General features: G+C 35.8%; 2 protein-coding genes across 2 annotated transcripts in view; one reads left to right on the forward strand and one right to left on the reverse strand.

The window, feature by feature from the left end:
- l(2)k14505 (ATP synthase mitochondrial F1 complex assembly factor 2 homolog l(2)k14505) overlaps positions 1–16,033 on the reverse strand; it is a 78,215-nt gene extending 62,182 nt beyond the window's left edge. Inside the window, exon 1 of the mRNA XM_089087234.1 lies at positions 15,946–16,033. Coding sequence (XP_088943360.1) covers positions 15,946–16,006 — 61 coding nt within the window. The 5' untranslated portion in view covers positions 16,007–16,033. The remainder of the gene's footprint in view (positions 1–15,945) is intronic.
- A 203-nt stretch (positions 16,034–16,236) lies between these two features.
- LOC148954766 (ubiquitin-conjugating enzyme E2 S) overlaps positions 16,237–17,765 on the forward strand; it is a 35,987-nt gene continuing 34,458 nt past the window's right edge. Inside the window, exon 1 of the mRNA XM_089087236.1 lies at positions 16,237–16,335. Coding sequence (XP_088943362.1) covers positions 16,327–16,335 — 9 coding nt within the window. The 5' untranslated portion in view covers positions 16,237–16,326. The remainder of the gene's footprint in view (positions 16,336–17,765) is intronic.

Raw genomic sequence — 17,765 nt, forward strand, 5'->3', positions numbered from 1 at the left:
CAAGCTAACACACTGGCTTATAGCATCAATATTTCTATACGAGTCACCATACTAGCTGGTTTAATCTTTCTAACCTGATTTTACTTTCAGAAGACTGCCAATTTGAGTTTTAGACGTTGATTCATAAATTCTCCTTCTGCTTTGTCAGAAGCTCTTGGTCCTTATTTTGTTTTCATTTTGGTATTTCAAGTTCAGTACTTAGTCTGTTCAAGACTGGTTCGCATTAAGCTGCAATTTTTGGTCTGTGTGACAGTATTGTGAACTCAAGGGAACTAATATTGTGAGCTAATATTACCTAATATTACTTTTAGTTATTCCCTAGCCCACTTTAGAATAGGGGGAAGGGACTTAGGACGAGTTCTTAGCATATGTTCAAGTGTGGTATGCACATTCACTATTCTTTGTGGATAGTGGCCCCATGCTTTTCAACTATGGTAGCAGCCGACTATTGTACCCCGTCTTTAGAGATTGGTGAGAATCTGACTTTACACCTCCCAATATTTGGGGCAGCAATTAAATCCACGTTTTTGGAACATTTGAGCTGGTTAAGTTTATAAAAAATAGCCTAAAAATTGCGCTAAAAAAAAGGTTGAAATATGAATATGAAGGTTGAAATAGGAAGTGGAGAAATACCCACATACTTACTGTAGTACAAGATATATGGTGGGGCATATCAAATATAAGCAACAGTTGCCTGGGACCTTTTGTCTTTTGCTCTGGGATGTTTTCGACCTCAGGTCATAGCCAGATTTGGATTGTTCTGAGTAATGTAAGTGTAAGTAATTATTAAGGTTTTAAGTTGTGTATTGTAACTTTAATCTGTTAGGACACTCTTCCCTGTAATGTGTTGCCTAGAGCAAGTACCTTGTGCTGTTGTTGTTCAAAGTCAATTAGCATGTACCCTATTTGTTTAGAATTAATTAAAAGTAATCAACAATTACTATCCGTCTTCTCGCACAGCTCAGTATGAACCGTCTCATTATAATTAGATTCGGCTATCCATATTTAAGACGACGCTACCCATTACTATTAGCCATTCGGTAACTCACCCGAATTACCCCCTCACCCCATCCGGGGCAGTAACCCTCCCGTACTTTTTTTTTTACAGCTGAGTGGGTCCAACATGGTTACCTCACTACACTCAGTGGCCATAATCTCTCTACTTGACTACAATAAGGTAACCAAGACCTCAAAATTTTATAATCAATTGATTCGGGTTTCCAAGCTTTAATTAAACATCTGTCTATAATGTTGCCTAAAATCTAGTTCCATTGGCAGCTGTTGGGGGGGGGGGGGTCACATGTGCCCCCTATTTTTTGCCCTTGTCAATAATTTGAAAAAACAATTGGAGTCTTTTCGTCGGAAAAGATTCTTTTCTGGTAAATTCACTAAAAAATGAAAGAAACCAAAAGACTACAATTTTTAGGTGCCATATGGTACTTACGATGATGTTTCCAAGTCAATTTAAAAAAAAGTGATCACATATAAAAACTAGGTTTAAATGAGACCTAAACAGTTCTTTATGATACTCCAGTGCCCTGCCAGCAGCAAAGAAAAAACAAACCAATAAAAAAGAGAGAAGACATCAGTGCTACCCACAACATAGTGATTTTTCTTATTGCACAAATTGGGGCTGTATGTTTCCTGTATAGGGTTTTCGACAATGGCTATTTTAATTGTGTATTTTTTATTTTGACCCAACGATATTTTCGAGCGCTTTCATCTCTTTTTCTGAATTCCAGTAAATTTACTTTCAAATAACATTTTACTATTAAGACTAATCGAAATAATAGTTACCATTTCTGAATCAGCTACAAATAGAATTTTTTCTCACAAGACAGTTTTTTTTTATGTATTGTTAAACTTTTGGCTTCTATAGTCCATGACTTGCTCTTTACTACATTGCAGATCTCTTGAGCCATGATAGCATAGCCATATTCACGGAAAACCCACAGTATTAGTTGAGTTTTTGGATGTATGTTTGACGTCCCCACAAGGAAGAAAAAGGTTAAGATTTCTCAGACAAGGAGAGGAATCAGTCGAGTTACATATTAACCCGAATAATATTACTGCACTAAACAGAAGAAAAACTTTCTTAGACAAACGTTATATGGAACTCTAGCAAAGAGTATCAAAGAGAGTTCACGAGTAGGTTAGACGTCATTTTTATCAGCAGCTAAGATGGCAAGTTTGGACCCAGTCTATACATTTGCATCATCACCAAAGAAACCAAAATCTGCAAATCAGCCGCACGGGAAGCATGATTTAAATGAACCCTGGTATCAGAGAGAGTTGTTTCCAAAAACTGAATACTTGAATAATAATTAAGCTTATTCTGGAAAGAGATGGTAAAAAAATACTATGCCATGCAGTGAGGTAATGCATATAAAAATACTGAGGCAAGTGCACATGAAAACTCAGAGAGGAAAAGAGAGAAACATAAAAAGGCTCAGCCTAAAGAGTTCAGGTCAGTTAGGACAGAAAATACGTAATCAGAAAATGATATATGAGTAATTCATTTAGATTGGCCAAACAGTTACTATAGTATAGGCTCAGGTCACACTCATGCTCAGAGATACCGTAACGAAAAAAACTCAGATTTTATAAGAACAATTAATCGACCAATACCAACTTATTAAACAAATGTTAGAGGCAAATGAGCAAAGAGAGGAAAAAGATAGACGAGAAAGAGACGGTGGATGGACATTTTGGCAGAGAGAAACTGCCAGGCACCACAAGAATTGTTGGCAATCTATTCAATGTGTACAGTAGGCATTCAACCAATGAAGAAAAATGAAGATATACAGTTGTATATCTGTAACTTAAAAAAAAAATCTGAATTAAATCGGTGGCCAAGGGGTAGCTGGGAGACAAAAATCCCTACCTCAATCACAAAGCTCAAACTGAATTTGTAGCATTCCCACTTATTACTAAAGAGACTTTCAAAAATCGAAAGAAGCCATTTTCAAAAAATTCAACTTTCTCCTAAACAGGTTCAAAGAAAATTTAAATACAAAAGAGAGAAAAAGAAACATACACAGAATTGGGTTACATATTAGGAAATATGTGGCTTAAATAGCTGGAATTAGAAAAGTATACAGGGACAGATTATGTACATGAAATGTAGGAAAAACTTAAGGAAGTAGAAGAAAAAACACTAAAGGAGCAATTTCTAGAAAGCACTCAAACAGTTTTAATAGTATAACTAAAAGAAAAGGATCCAAAATCAACTGAGGAAATGGCCAAATTGGCAGATAGATGGACCAAAATAAGAAAAGAAGTTTAAGACACAGAGCAATGACGATATAAAGAGTATAATAGAAATATACACAATTAGACAGGACAAAAAAGTACACTTCAGCACAAGCAAGGGGAGCTTACTTGTTGCAGTTGTACTACCCCATGTTATTTTACTAGAGATTGCCTCAATGGAGATGATCAGAAAACATTTAAAACAACGGCTTGGGTGAGGGCCCACAATAAGGAAAAAAAATGGTGTTTGCAGAATTGCACAAGATAAATGGTAAATTAAATGGACAGTTGGCAGAAATGGCTATCAATTCTTGTAAGGATCAAACTTATGTACGAAATACTTTAGTTAATAGAACTAAATATCTGAATGTTGTGACCATTCAGATATGGTCACAACACTATGTTTCTATAGATATAAACACCCATACCATCAGCTTGGGTTAGAACAGAAATTACAAAGAAAAATAGCATGGTCCAAAGAAAAACAGTAAAAGGAGGCTCAGTGGTACCTACTCTTGCAGTAGACATCCTTGTAGAGAGACCTTGGATGTATTGGGAATCTACCAATCCTAGAAGCGACTTCCATGGCAATGGAGATGGGCTTAGCAATTCGTGGGAGAATGGGGGAGACAAAGAAAATACAGGCCAATTGTCAGGAGGAAACACATGTGACAGTATAAGCTGGAACTATTAGTGAACGTTGAACTAAATAAGAACACACTATGTGGAAGGAGGTTATCAAAAGGGTATATCAGCAATATCTCAGGAACAGCTTAGAGTAGAAACTCTCAGGGGATGTCGAACTAACCAAAAGGCACTAGGTAAATACTACTAGTGCTCCCACTGTTCCTAGAACCACAACTAATACTACAACTAATACTATTGCTAAGGCTGTGTGCATTAAGGAAACACTTTCATGGTAAGGTAAGAGCAGTATTTAAGTAAATCAAAACAAATTATGCGCATACAAGTTGTCAAAAGGGTGTATCAGCATTAATTCAGGAACAGACTAGAGTATTAAATTGAAACTTTCAGCACATTTTGAAGAAGGTGTTGAACTAAAGAAAACACACTATGGGCATGGGGGTTACCAAAAGGGTATAGGCATATCAAAAAATCCCAGCAATGGCATAGGATACTCAGCTATAACTTTCAGGGCTATTGATATTACTATTACTATGCTGCTAGTGCTACTTATTACCATCTACTAGTACTACTTCTATTGCTGCTATTGAACTAAATCAAAGGATTTTAAATGCATCTGGGTTGTCAAAATGGTAAAGATGAAATATCCCAAGCACTGAATAGGGTATTAAGTTGAAACTTTTGGGAAAATCTAAGGAGTATATTAGACTAAATTTCAAGGTTCTAGGTGCAAGCTGGTTATCAAAAGGGCACATCAGCATTATATCTGGAACAGTTCAGGGTATTAAATTAAAAATTTCACAGCTACTACTCCTGAAAAAAAAAAGATATTTTAAATGTTTTCTCATTCACAACTTTAATCAGTCAAAAATTGTTGAGATTTTCAGGAATGACTCAGTATATCCATTTATTGCAGTAATTTTGGTTATTATGCTGATGTTTTTTCATGTTATGAGAAATAAAAACACAGAACATGAAATAAAAATTGTTTTCAATAAAATGCAATTTACGTTCTGGTCTTTAGAAGGCAAAGGGGGAATAGCCCTACTCCTCTTTGTGGTAGTTTCTGCTTGATTATATTTTGACTCAGCTAGGCTACTTATTATAATATATGTTTGTTTTAATTTTCATTTATCTATTGATAGTGCTTTAATATTATTTAACACTTAAACAAATTATTTGGCTTTATTTTTGCTCACCTTTGTAGCTCTTTACTGTAAGTCTTAATATACTGTAGCTCTTCACTTTTCTTTAAAAAAAAAAAAAATGTGGAAAAAGTTTTTTAAAATTAATCTTTATCAGTAACTGGTATCTGTATGTTTGATGTAATAAAGCAAAAACCATTGTCTACCAAGCCAAAAACATTGTTACTTATAAATAAATTAGAGTCTATTTTTTTATAATTTGTCAATGCCTTCTCCAAGCTCATTACACACAAAGTGTTGATCAATTACCTGGGATAAAAAGAGCATTCAGATTGCCTCATGGGAGTTTGACATACACAAACCCTGTGGTATGGTATTTAACTAGAACTCTGATTTAGCAAATGATCATTAATCATTTGCATATGATCATTAATGATGAAATCATTAGGGTAAGTGTAAGACCCAAATTGTTACCACACCCCTTTAGTTTGATTGTGTTTTGCTGCTTATATTATTCCCCAAATCAAAACGCTACACAAAGACAGCGATTCTACCAGCAACTGCATAGTAGTACCGACTTTGTCCTATGCAAAATCCCGAACACTGGTATTTTCTTAGTGGGTAATGCTAATGATCAAAAGTTAAATCCCCTTTGTAGTTCTCTAAACTTAAAACAAATAGTAAAAATACCAACAACACAAGGAAATTCTACCCTTGATTTGATTTGCACCAATATGCAGGCTTTCTATGTCCCTCCTGTCCTCTTGCCCCCGTTAGGAGGAAGTTACCATTTTTGTTTATTAATGAAGCCTCTCAACAGCTTTAATCATACTTTTTCTGTTACTGAGTTCTCTTATCACAAAATTTCCAATGATGGCCTTCACACATTTGGATCTTGGATTACCAATGAAAACTGGCTGGCTCTCAAAGGAAAAATGACATTAGTTTTAAAGTCTCTGAATTCCATAATCTGATTAAAACAAAATACATAAATTCCTTTCCTGTGAAAAAAGTAAAAACATGTTCTAATGACAAACCATACATTACTAGCCAATTGAAAAAACTAATTAGAATCACATTGAATCTACTAAAGAGTGGTAAAACATCCAAAGCGAACTCACTGCATAAACATATAAAAACAGAAATACATAAATCTGCGTCTTCATATTACAAATGCAAAGTCCAGGATTTATTTTCTACAAAGCCAAAACAATGGTATAATAGAATAAAGAAAATTTGTGGGAAAACACAAAGTAATATAGATTTCCATTTCCAAGACCACCCTTCAGTTACTGGCAATGATCTGAACAGGTTTCTTTCTTCCATAGTTCAGAACCTCCCTTCCCTTTCTTTTGACGCTCCTTATGATTTGTGCTCTCTCAATTTTCCCGTTATTTCGCCCTCAGATGTGGAGTCAAAAATTAAGAACATTAAAAAGTGTAGTATATGTCCACTAGACCTCCCGATTGTACTAATTAAAGCATTTGCCGACAATCTCTCAGAGCCTTTGTCCTTACTTTTTAATGAAATCACCTCTACTGGTAAATTTCCAAATTGTAGGAAATTAGGTTTTATTACTCTCGTATAAAAGAAAGGTAACAATCAAGATTTTGATGGTGTCCATTCCATTACTTTTACTCCAGTATTTTCGAAGTTAAATGAAAGCTTTTTAGCTGAAAGGTTGAAAATAAAGACAATCCCAAATGTTGACCAAAGAAAATTCGGAAACCTACACTCTACATCTACTACCAACTATCTTGTTCACCTTATGGACACAACATGTAACACACTCGAAAAACCCAATACCTGGCTCAATGTTATCGCTGTTGACTTGCAAAAAGCTTTTGATTTAATCAACCACAATATACTATTAGAAAAGCTATCTAATGACTTTCAAGTTAACCCTTATTTAATTAGAATAACTGCGTCTTTCCTCTCTAATAGAACGCAAGTCGTGAAATACCTGAATGTATATTCTGATCCCCTCCCAATTTACAATGATGTGCCCCAAGGAACCCTCTTAGGTCCAATTTTACTTCTTACAATGATAAACAACCTTGGTGTTTATTTTCCGGATAGATGGAAATTCGTTGATGATCTAACTGTCTTAGAGACATGTTTCAAAAATTTAAAAAGCAACCCAATGGACATCTTGGAATTGATATCAGCCAAAGCTCTTACTGATGAAATGAGAGTCAACCCTTTAAAGTGAACTGTTCTTACTTTTAATTTCCTTAAAACTCCCCCTTCTTTCTCCTGTCCAATCCCCCCTGAAATGTCTGTTACCACTATGAAATTACTGGGCGTTACCATCTCAAGCGACTTAAAATGGGATTGTCACATCAATGACATTTTAAAACATGCAAATGCCGCGTTTTCCCCTACTGAACCACTTGAGAAATTTAAATTCCCTAAATCGCATTGTTTGAGGATTTTTCTATCATTTTTATGCCCAACCCTTGAGTACGCTTGTCCTGTTTGGCACCCTCGCATTTCCATTGAATTGTTGGACAAAAGAGAGGCAGTCCAAAAAAGGTGCCTAAGAATTATCTTCAATGAGGGTAAAGTACCTTATATTTCCCTTCTTAGGAGAGCTAATCTTGTCACCCTTAAGGAAAGGAGAGCAAAAATTACCTTGCGTTTTGCTAACAAAGGCCTTCATAACCCTCGAACAACTCCCCTTTTTCCTGGTCAATATTCACCCCTTCGACCCCGTCTCCCGCGTTCTGTGTCAACAAAATCCCCTTCTTGCCCCAACAAGACTTTGCACTGAAAGAAATAGAAGAACTTTTATCCCTTACATAGTTGACCTTTTCAATCAATGAATCTCTGCAGCCTCCCCCCCCCCTTCACTCACTTTTTACCTCATAGTTATTAGTTTTAATGCCCATTTTGCAAATTTGGAGGTTTTTTAGTCACTAACTAACTTATGTTTTTGTTTTAATTTTACCTATTCCCTTGTTAATTTTACAAGTTTTCGTCTTTTTTGGCATTTTTGCTGACTTGACATTGGCCTTCTAATTTTATGAGTTTAATTTGTTTTTAACATTTTTACGTATTCGAAATTGACCCTTTTATAATGTTTTGTTGTTGTTTGATTGTTTGCTCTTGTTGTTCTTTTTTCGCTTTATCTGACGCTAAAGTGCGAATTCTGCCTTTTTGGGCTTGTGATAGCCGTTTTTCAGCAATAAATCTTATCTTATCATATAAGAGATTAGAAGGTAGAACCAGCTTTTCAAGAGTGCAGTGTTTATCCAAATGGCTGTAGGTTTCAGAAGTGGTAGGAGAAGCTTTGGAAATATAAGTAGGATGAACACTTGTCCCAGTTCCTGCTATTAAATTCTATTCTATTAATAAAATCATAATAAATTTTATAAATAATAATAAAACTAAACAGAATATTTGATATGTAATGATATTAATTACTGAAATCTCATCAGTTCAAGGTTTTATTTCACTGTAACTCTTTATATTTTCAACGTTGCAATAAGTACAAAAGAAAATATTTCCAATTTAATATGTCTTCAGTAAAGCACCAATGATGCAATAGGCTTTATACATTTATGTTAGGGAAGGGGGCAGTAGTCAAACTCTTGTTTGTAGGGAGTTGTGTTTGTTTTAAGCTTGATTTGCATATTCAATTTAAATTTTACTTGGTTGAAGATTTATTTATTCATTTATATTTGTACCTGTTGTATTTAAAAGATTTTTGTAGAGGCCCTGTGGCCTATTTGTTTTGCATTATATTACTATTATTATTATTATGTTTGTTTGCTATGATTGTTTATTTAATTTCTGTTTGTTCTGAGTTTTATTTATTTTCTAATAGTAAAAGATTTTATGTTCATTTTAAACTTGATTTGCATATTCAATTTAAGTTTTATTTACCTTAAATACCTTAAATTGCAGCTTTGGACAATCTAAGGATTTCTCCTTGTATAGCTCCAGAATGATTACTTGAATTGTATACAAAGTTCATTAGTGACCAGGTGCTGTTCCATGTTCAGTAGCATCCCAATTGAGCTTATACTCTCTGGAGGACCACTCAGTATCTAGCCTTTGTTTGAAAACATCAACAGATTCAGCAGTAACTGTTTCTTTAGATAGTTTGTTCCAACTGTTGACAATACATGATGAAAAGAATTGAGTGCAGACTCTAGATATTGTAGACTGCTTGACAAGCTTCAGGTGATGACCTCTAGTTCTTGAGTTGGCACCAACAGTAGGGAAGGATGCTGGGAGACTATTAAACCTCAATAACTTGTAGCCTAAAATGCCATCCCCTCTATTTCTCCTGTAAACAAGTGTAGAGAGACTCAGCTTTGATAGTCTTACAGGATAGGAAAGCTCCAGTATGCCAGACATCACTTTAGTGGCACGTCTCTGCAAATTTCCAGTGCCTCCCAGTGGGGAGGCAAAAGACATTCCAACTTCAAGCTTAGGACACAAGTCGCTTATATAGATGACTGATGACTTTAGGGGAACAAGTCGAAATTGTATGCTTAATCAGTCCCATGGTTGAACTAGCCCCAGCAGCAGACCTCTTAGCATGATTGCTGAATTTTAGTTCATTGTCAATAGTGACACCAAGATCCTGCTTATTTTTACAGAGAACAGTGGGTGGCCTAAGAAAAAATAAGTACGGCAAGGATTCAGTTTGCCAAAGTGAATGATATGGCACTTGTCAACATTGAATTCAAGAAGCCAGGCCTCAGCCCATTGACCCAGCAGTTGAAGATTATTTTGTAGCAGGGCATGATCTTCACAGGACAAAGCTGGTCCAATAAACTTCAGGTCATCTACATAAAGAGTTGATTTACTGCTGATAATGGAAAAAGCATCATTGATGAAGATATTAAATAGTGTACAAGCCAAAACACTTCCCTCCCTGAGGAACTCCACTCAGAAGATATGTAGAGGAAGAAAGAATACAATTAACAGAGTCATCAAATAACTGAACACAATGAGATTGCAAATAAAGAAAATCAAGGATCCGGAGCAGGGATTTCTCTTCAAGCTTGACTGCACATAATTTAATTTCAAGTCGCTTGTGACACACTTTGTCAAAAGCATTAGAAAAGTCATCTTTGATGACATATCAAGCAACTTTGTGATGTGATCATACAATTCAAGGAGATTGGAGTCAAAAGATCTTCCAGAAAAAAAGCCATGTTGTGAACTGTGTAAAACATTATTTGCTTCAAGGTGTTTAATAACTGCAGAATTGATTATTCTTTCAAGAACCTTAACAACTGCTGAAGTCATGCTAATGGGTTGATAATGTTCAGCAAGGTCCTTTCTACCTTTTTTAAATACATGAATGATATGTGCAGTTTTCCAATCAAGAGGTAATCTGTAAAGATATAATGATAACTTGAAAAGCTTGAATTCTGAACTCTGCACAACATGAACTCTGACGAATATCATCAGCAATAAGCTTTTTCCAGTTGACATTGGCAAGTTTTCCAGAGACTAGTTTGTAGTTTACATATTTTTGTTGCTTAGAAGAAAGTTGTTTGGTAGGCAGACATAACTCTGAAATAATTGCTACATGGTCTCTATAACCAACAGGTGTGGTTATTACATTCTTATTAAGAAGGTCAGGGTTACCAAGAACAACCAGATTGAACAGTATTGGAGACTCGACCTTCCCTAAAACGAGATAGTTTGACAGAGAATTATCAGAAAGGGCAGACAAAAAAGGAGAACCTCTATTACAAAACCCAGATTCATTGGATTTCAGGAAGGTTAAAGTCCCCCAAATGGACAAGATCATAGCTGTCAAAAATTGGACATAACTTGACATAACATGGCAGCCAAATTAGAATCAGAGTCCAAAACACAGTGAGCACTGGGGCTTCTGTAAACAACACCCACTACAATTGAGATTGTTTGATTGTGTAATTTTATCCACACAGACTCAATACCATCAATAGTCAGAGAATTAAATGAATGAGACTAACCTTTAGTTCATCTCTTTTACATAAGCAAACTCCTCTGTGGTAAAGTGGGGAATTCCAATTAGAAAAGAGTTGGTAAACATTGATTTTGATTTCATCAGGAGATAAGACTGACAAGGTGTTTTTTATGAAATTTCTGTAATTGCTGCAACATCACTTCTTCTGATATCATACAAAAGGAAAGTTGAGAAAGGTTATTAGGGAGGCTATCAACATTGGAGCTAAGGAACCTCATTCCTTGTGAGGTAGGAATCTGAGAGGATGCAGGAATAGAGTAAGCAGGAACCAAAGGATTGGTTAAGTTGTTGAATACAGCACTATGAAATGACAAAGAAGAAACAGCAGGTGAGCTAGTTGTTGCAGAAAAAAACAAGAGAAATGTCAGCATCAGACAGGTAAACATTATTATGATCACTACTAGTCAGTTGAGAGACGAAATTTGGCAATGTGGGTCCATAAACATTTAAACAATTAACAGAGGTAGAATAAGGCATAGATATTAGTGGGACATCAGAACAGTCAGGGGGATCACTGCAACTGGCAAGTTTTTTTGTATGATGGCATCCTTACAAATTATCAAATCCACCTCTTGATTAGCTTTTCTGCATTTCAAATTCTCCACTAGATCTCTGTGCTTTATTCAATCTACCTTTGGACTATTACAATAGAAACAGATTTATCCTTTTGTTTCAAAGAATTTCTGTATTATTTGTTTTCTAAATTCAGTTGATGACACAGAGAAAAGGAGAGGAGGGGGTGGCTACCAGAGGGTTGATGGCTATTTGAAAGTCCTTTTACTTTGGCTGGGAGAGGGGCACCAATGTCAACTCTATAAGTGTGTAACAGATAATTATACAAAAAAATGCATCATCAGTCTGGGTGGGGATTCCATATTCAATAATATTCAAATGTCTTTTGAAACACTGGTGCTCTGAATGTGCTATCTGACAAACATTGGTTTCAGGTAATTGGGCTACAGGCAGTTAAGACAATTGAGAAGACACTGTAGAAGCCACTAGGTCCTGAACAGTTGAAACAGAGCAAACTGATTATAGTGAATTTTCAATGTGTGATACCCTATTGGCAATAATACTAACCTGAGCAGAAATGTCACACTCAATGTCAGTTCTCAGTTGAGAAAGTGTTTGGATCAACTGACTATTGGTGGCAAACTCCATTTTGAGATCTTCCCTGAAAGATTTCAAGGAATTATCCATAACAGAAGCTAGTTTTGCTATCATAGCCTTTTACTATTTGTATTCGTTTAATCAAATAGCTTTCATGGCAAACAAAACTGAATGCTAAATTATGCTATTTTTACAGTTATTTAAGAAAAAAATCACTTATTTAATACACTAACAAAATATGGTACAAAGGAATTTTCAAATCTGTTCGTTTGGCACTAGACGGGTTGTAGTCTGTTCTGATGCCTGGTGAGTTTGGGGGTTGGTGCAGTTGGAGGAAGAATTGAGCAATGTTTCTTGTTTGACATGAGTGATTTCCAGAAACCTATTATCAAGTTGTGTCTTTGGGCAAACAAACTGGGCAAGCTCATAACCACAAGGGCATGCTCGTAACTCTCATACCTGGGTCCAAGAATTATTCTAGTAGCACGTTTTTGAACATCTTCTGGTTCCTTTGACATGTAGGCAGTGTTTTGTGCTTGGGGACCCCAGACAGGACAACAATATTCAAGGATTGGCCTGATGTATGTCATGTAAGCCAGTAAGAGCTGACAATCTGAGAAACCCAGCCTTTGCATACTCATTAGACTTTGGATTGAGCAGTGTCCTTTGCGCACAATATTGTCTACATGCAGTTTAAATGAGCAATTGCTTGTAAAAGTCACGGCTAGTATTGTTGCAGACAAAACAGTTGGAAAGGGAACATCTGGTATTGTAATATCTCATTTGAGCGGGTTGAAGCATAGAACTTTTGATTTCTGCTCGTTCAGTTGCAGGCTATTAGATTTAAACTGGTTAACAAAGTCCAAAAAAAGTGTTGGTTCAAACTGCTGTTTTGCTACTGCATTTTCTACTATGTATTTGAGAAGTGAAGACAAGTTGTCAACAAACTTGAAACACTCCTCAAATTCTGCAAGGATTTTATTGATGACTGCAAGAAATAAAAGGGCAGCTAGTTTCATTCCTTGGGGACAGCCACAAGTAAGTTTGGTCCACTCAGAGTGGATATCATCGCCAAATAATGGATATACCAATTGCTGTTGCCCTTGCAGAAAATCTCTCACTAATAGCAGCAAGTTTTTTCCAGCTCCCATCTCTTTTAGATTTTTCAGTGAAATGAGGTGCTCTATAAGGTTGAATGCTTTCCTGTAGTCTGCCAAAAATAAATTGATAACACTGTTTGGGCTGTCCAGCCCCTCAACTATCAAATGGTACATCCATGCTAGGTATATTGCCATGCTACTGCCTTGTTTACAGCCATATTGGTAAGTGTCTATTGAGGGTGCAATCTACTGTAATAGGGCATGGTGGATAAAACCTTTGGCCACTTTAGCCAAGTTGGGAGTTACAGATATAGGTCTCAGCTGGTTGCAGGACTGGGGTGCCTTTACTTTCAGAATGACCCACACATAGGCAGCTTTCCACAATTTTGGGAACACTTGTTCTGAGAAACACTGATTTATGATTGATGCCATGGTTTTGGCTAGAAAAGGAGAGTACTCTTTCAGTAGCTTCACAGGGAGTTCACCTGGGTATGTGGCACAGTTGTTACATAGACATTTGATTTCACAGAAGACTGATATTTTGGACACTTCTACAATATCATTGGCACGACAACTGTTCATTATATTGCTCATCTGTTCATCACTTATGGTGGGGTAAGAAGTGCAAATTTGTGTAAAAAACTTGTTAACATCCAAGGCTCTGATTAAAGTCTGATTTGTACTTCAGTCCCTTTCTGTTTTCCAGTAAGCCTTTTTACTGTGTTGTGCCACTTGTGGGAATCTGACTTGAGGAGTGGAGCTAATTTTTACTGTATATACCTTTTCCTAGATACAGGGAGGGCTGAAATGAATTTGTTTCTCAACTTGTTCCTCTCTAATACTTCTCCTACAGAATGGAGATTGCATTGTTTTCTGATCATTATTTTGAGCTCTGAGTTTAGCCACAACTTATCTGTTTCACAGACCAAGCACATTTTGACAGGAAAGAATTTGCTGTATTTTTGTTGCAGAGTCAACCTTTTCATTGATGTCAGTTATAGCACAGATTGCAGCAAAATTGAAGTTTGCAATCCATCTGCCAAAGGCTTGGATGGAGCTTTCACTCAGTGGTCTGTACAGTATTCTAGTCTTTTTTGGTTTAGGTATACGGTTTCTAAAGGGGGGGGGGAGGGGGAGGGAAAGGGTTAACTTTTCAGGCTGGACATGACCAGGAACAAGTAAGTGATTGCATTATCTTGCTTAATATTTTATATTCAACAGGGGACAGGTCCAGACCCTAAATCCACTTCTCACAAATGTCACACTCTATGGCAGAACCACTCATTCCATTCTGTAGAACAGGCAACACACCTATCATGGCCTTTAACTGGGCTTATGTGTTTTTGCTTAGCCTTGCTGGACACAATATATTCAATTAAATCAGGAAATGGAATTAAACAGGTCCAGGGTATGTGCTAGGCTACTACATAAGAAATTGCTTCTAAAATCTACATAATCCAATAAAAAATCATTCTCTGCAACAACCTCTCAAGCTGTCACTAAATCAGAAACTAGGAATTAAGGCAAATGCTTCTTAAGAGTTAAGGCAGAAAAGATTTACACATTAAATATAGAATTGTAAGTAGGTCACAGGACTTGTTTTAAGATTTATTTATTCATCTATATGGTATGGTACCTGTTGTATATTTGTTTTCTATGATTGTTTATTTAGTTTCTGTTCGTTTTTGGTTTCATTTATTCTTTAATTGTATTTTTTGGTTGTTTTGAGTTTGAAGTATCATATATTTTCATTTCTGCTTATCTTAAGTTTAATATGGTCTTTACTTCTCTTTCTGAAAGTTCTTTTTGTAATCAATAACTTAAAGAGCTAGGGTGATTCATTGCTTTTTAAAAACTGTTTCTTTAATTATTAAATAGAATGCAATGACAATTAAAAAGCAACAAAGCTTATACCAGCTTTGCAAGACAAGCTGTAAGAGGAATGCCTTGTTTCCCTCAAACTCCTCACCCTAGTCTATGAAAGGAAGAGAGGAGATGCAATTACTACTTGCAAACTGCTTGAAAGCAACCTCTTGGGTCAGTCAGGTTTACTCCTTATCCCTTGCAAGAACAACAAGAGGTCACACAAAGAAGCTGCAAATCCCCCATTGCCATCAATGTGAGTGCCAGCACTTCTTCTCTGTATGCATCACCCCTCACTGGAACAGCCTCTCCAAAGTGACCATCCAGTCCCAAACCATAGATGCATTCAAGAAAAGAGTTGATCAGGACTCACAAAAGCTAGAAACCTATGAAATTTTGGATAGAATCATAGTAGGCTATAGGTGAGGATGAGGGACTTTTTGTTTTATTAGAAGAGTTGTAGGTCTATGCATGTATATAACACTTTCAGGCATTAATTCAGAGCCTACATTATGCCATTTGAAGATGTTTTATAGCTTCCATTCCTTTTCTATTTCAAAGATTTCAAAACTGCATAACATAGGCCTAGAGGTTTTTAACATGCCTTAACTTATGAGTAAATTTTATTTCTTTAATTATGGTTCAAGTCCCCCTCCCCCTTGGCTGCACGCCTGCCTATCTCAGCTAGGCCTTCCAAGAAAGGAAAAAGATCCTCTAGGCTAGCCTAATAGAATGGGATTCAGGAACTGGATGATTCCCCTCTCGCTGTACAGCCCGGGGGACTCTTCTACTAAAACTTTATCTCCGTTTTAGCTTGAAACACTAAAATAACTGTATTTTGAGTTCAATGTACGTTGAGTTTGAATATTCCTTTTGAAGAGGAAATATCTTGAAATGAGCAAACTTGGTCTCATTTTCTTATTTCAAATCTTGTAGCAAAAGTTACGGAATGATCAAATCCTTTTTAAAATAAATGGAAGCTTCTTAGAAAAATCAATGCTGTGATTTAAAGATTAGTGGCGTAGCTTGAATATAAAATAAAAAGCATTATTTTCGACAGTATAAAAAATTATATTTGGTATATAATTCTTTTTAGAGAACCCAAAGTAGCTCTTTCAAAAAATTCCACATTCAAATCTTCTCACAGGATTTCATTAATTTTAGCCCCCATATTATAGGCCTTCCTAATTTTGAAGTCTAGAAATTCATCTTAGCCCTCACTAATATCGCCAAGATGTCTAGTGTAAGCTTTCAGTTTATTATGTTTTTTGGCAATTTGCTTCATATTTATGTAGTAAATTTGGCTGTCACAAAAATTTTGTCCAAGGGGGTTGAGTTTAGGCTAGGAAAGAAATCAGATAAGCCTAGGTAAAAATAGCCTATAGGCTACATATCCTATTCACATAGTTTACCTTTGAAAAAAGTAAATATATCACTTTAATTTTTTGCCTTTCCAAATTCAATAATTGCTTCTGGGGTAAATGTTATTTTGAGCAAGGGGCTCAAAACAGCCCATAGCCTAGTAACCAAATAGGCCTAGGCTATTTTAAAAATGTGTTTCTAAAAAACTGTCTAGTAGAATAAATGGTCAATATCTACCAAATCATATTATTGAGTTAGGACTAAAGTGAATACACCATTTGATACCTTTTTTTATGCTGATTACGAATATAATAAGCATTTCCATCAGAAATGAATTTCAGCCCCCCCCTATATATGCCAATTCAGGGTTAGGTTAGGTATAGCCTATATTTGGGGGGGGGGACTGAAATTCATTTCTGATAGAAATGCTTATTATATTTGTAATCAGCATAAAAAAAGGCATTGAATGGTGTATTCACTTTATTCCTAACTCAATAATATGATTTGGTAGATATTGACTGAATAAATTGCCATTTTTTACTGACTCTGTAATGGTAATTATTATTTTCATTTGTTAGTCTTAGCTAATAGAAGGCTAGGTCAGAATGTTTTTTTGAAAACATAATTTGCAGGAATTTTTTAAAAGACCCTGAAACCCCTCAAAAATGACACCAGAAAAAAAAAATTGTTGAATGAAATAAATCTGACTCAGGTAGTAGGCTATTGAAGTTTATGTTGCTTAGTGGAGGAAAAAAATCTTGTGGTGTTTGTTGGTGTCTGATGTTTCCATCTGTATTATTTTTATTCATCCACAGGCAAGGACAGTTTTTAAGTAGGCCTATGTATCTTATAAGGCCCATCTGCCCTAGGAGAGAGAGTATAATCCCAACCTGCCAAAAAGTTCAGTATAGGCTAGTTTACACATGTTCCATCAACAATCTTAGAAGTGTTCCCACTTTCTATTAGCTTCTCATTCAACAGGAATATTTTTCAGTAATGTAGCTATCAGAATCTTCCAGGAAATTATGAAATACTGTACCCAATTTTGATCCTGATTGACCTATACACAACTAATTTATAATAATTGATCCTGGTTGACCTATAAGCAGCTAGTTTATAATTATTGATCCTGGTTGACCCATAAATAGCTAATTTATAATAATTGATCCTGGTTGACCTGAAAACAGCTAATTTGCAGATATAAAGATCAGTTTAAATGAATGGATTTGTTTAAAACCATAAGGCAATCCATATATAGCCCATGTATTATCTGCCAAGTTTGCCAGTTTACTGTTCACTATCAGTGCTGTT

The sequence above is a fragment of the Artemia sp. Qi Xiang Cuo genome, chromosome 3 (assembly GCF_049724085.1).
Source record: "Artemia sp. Qi Xiang Cuo chromosome 3, ASM4972408v1, whole genome shotgun sequence".
Lineage (NCBI taxonomy): Eukaryota > Metazoa > Arthropoda > Branchiopoda > Anostraca > Artemiidae > Artemia > Artemia sp. Qi Xiang Cuo.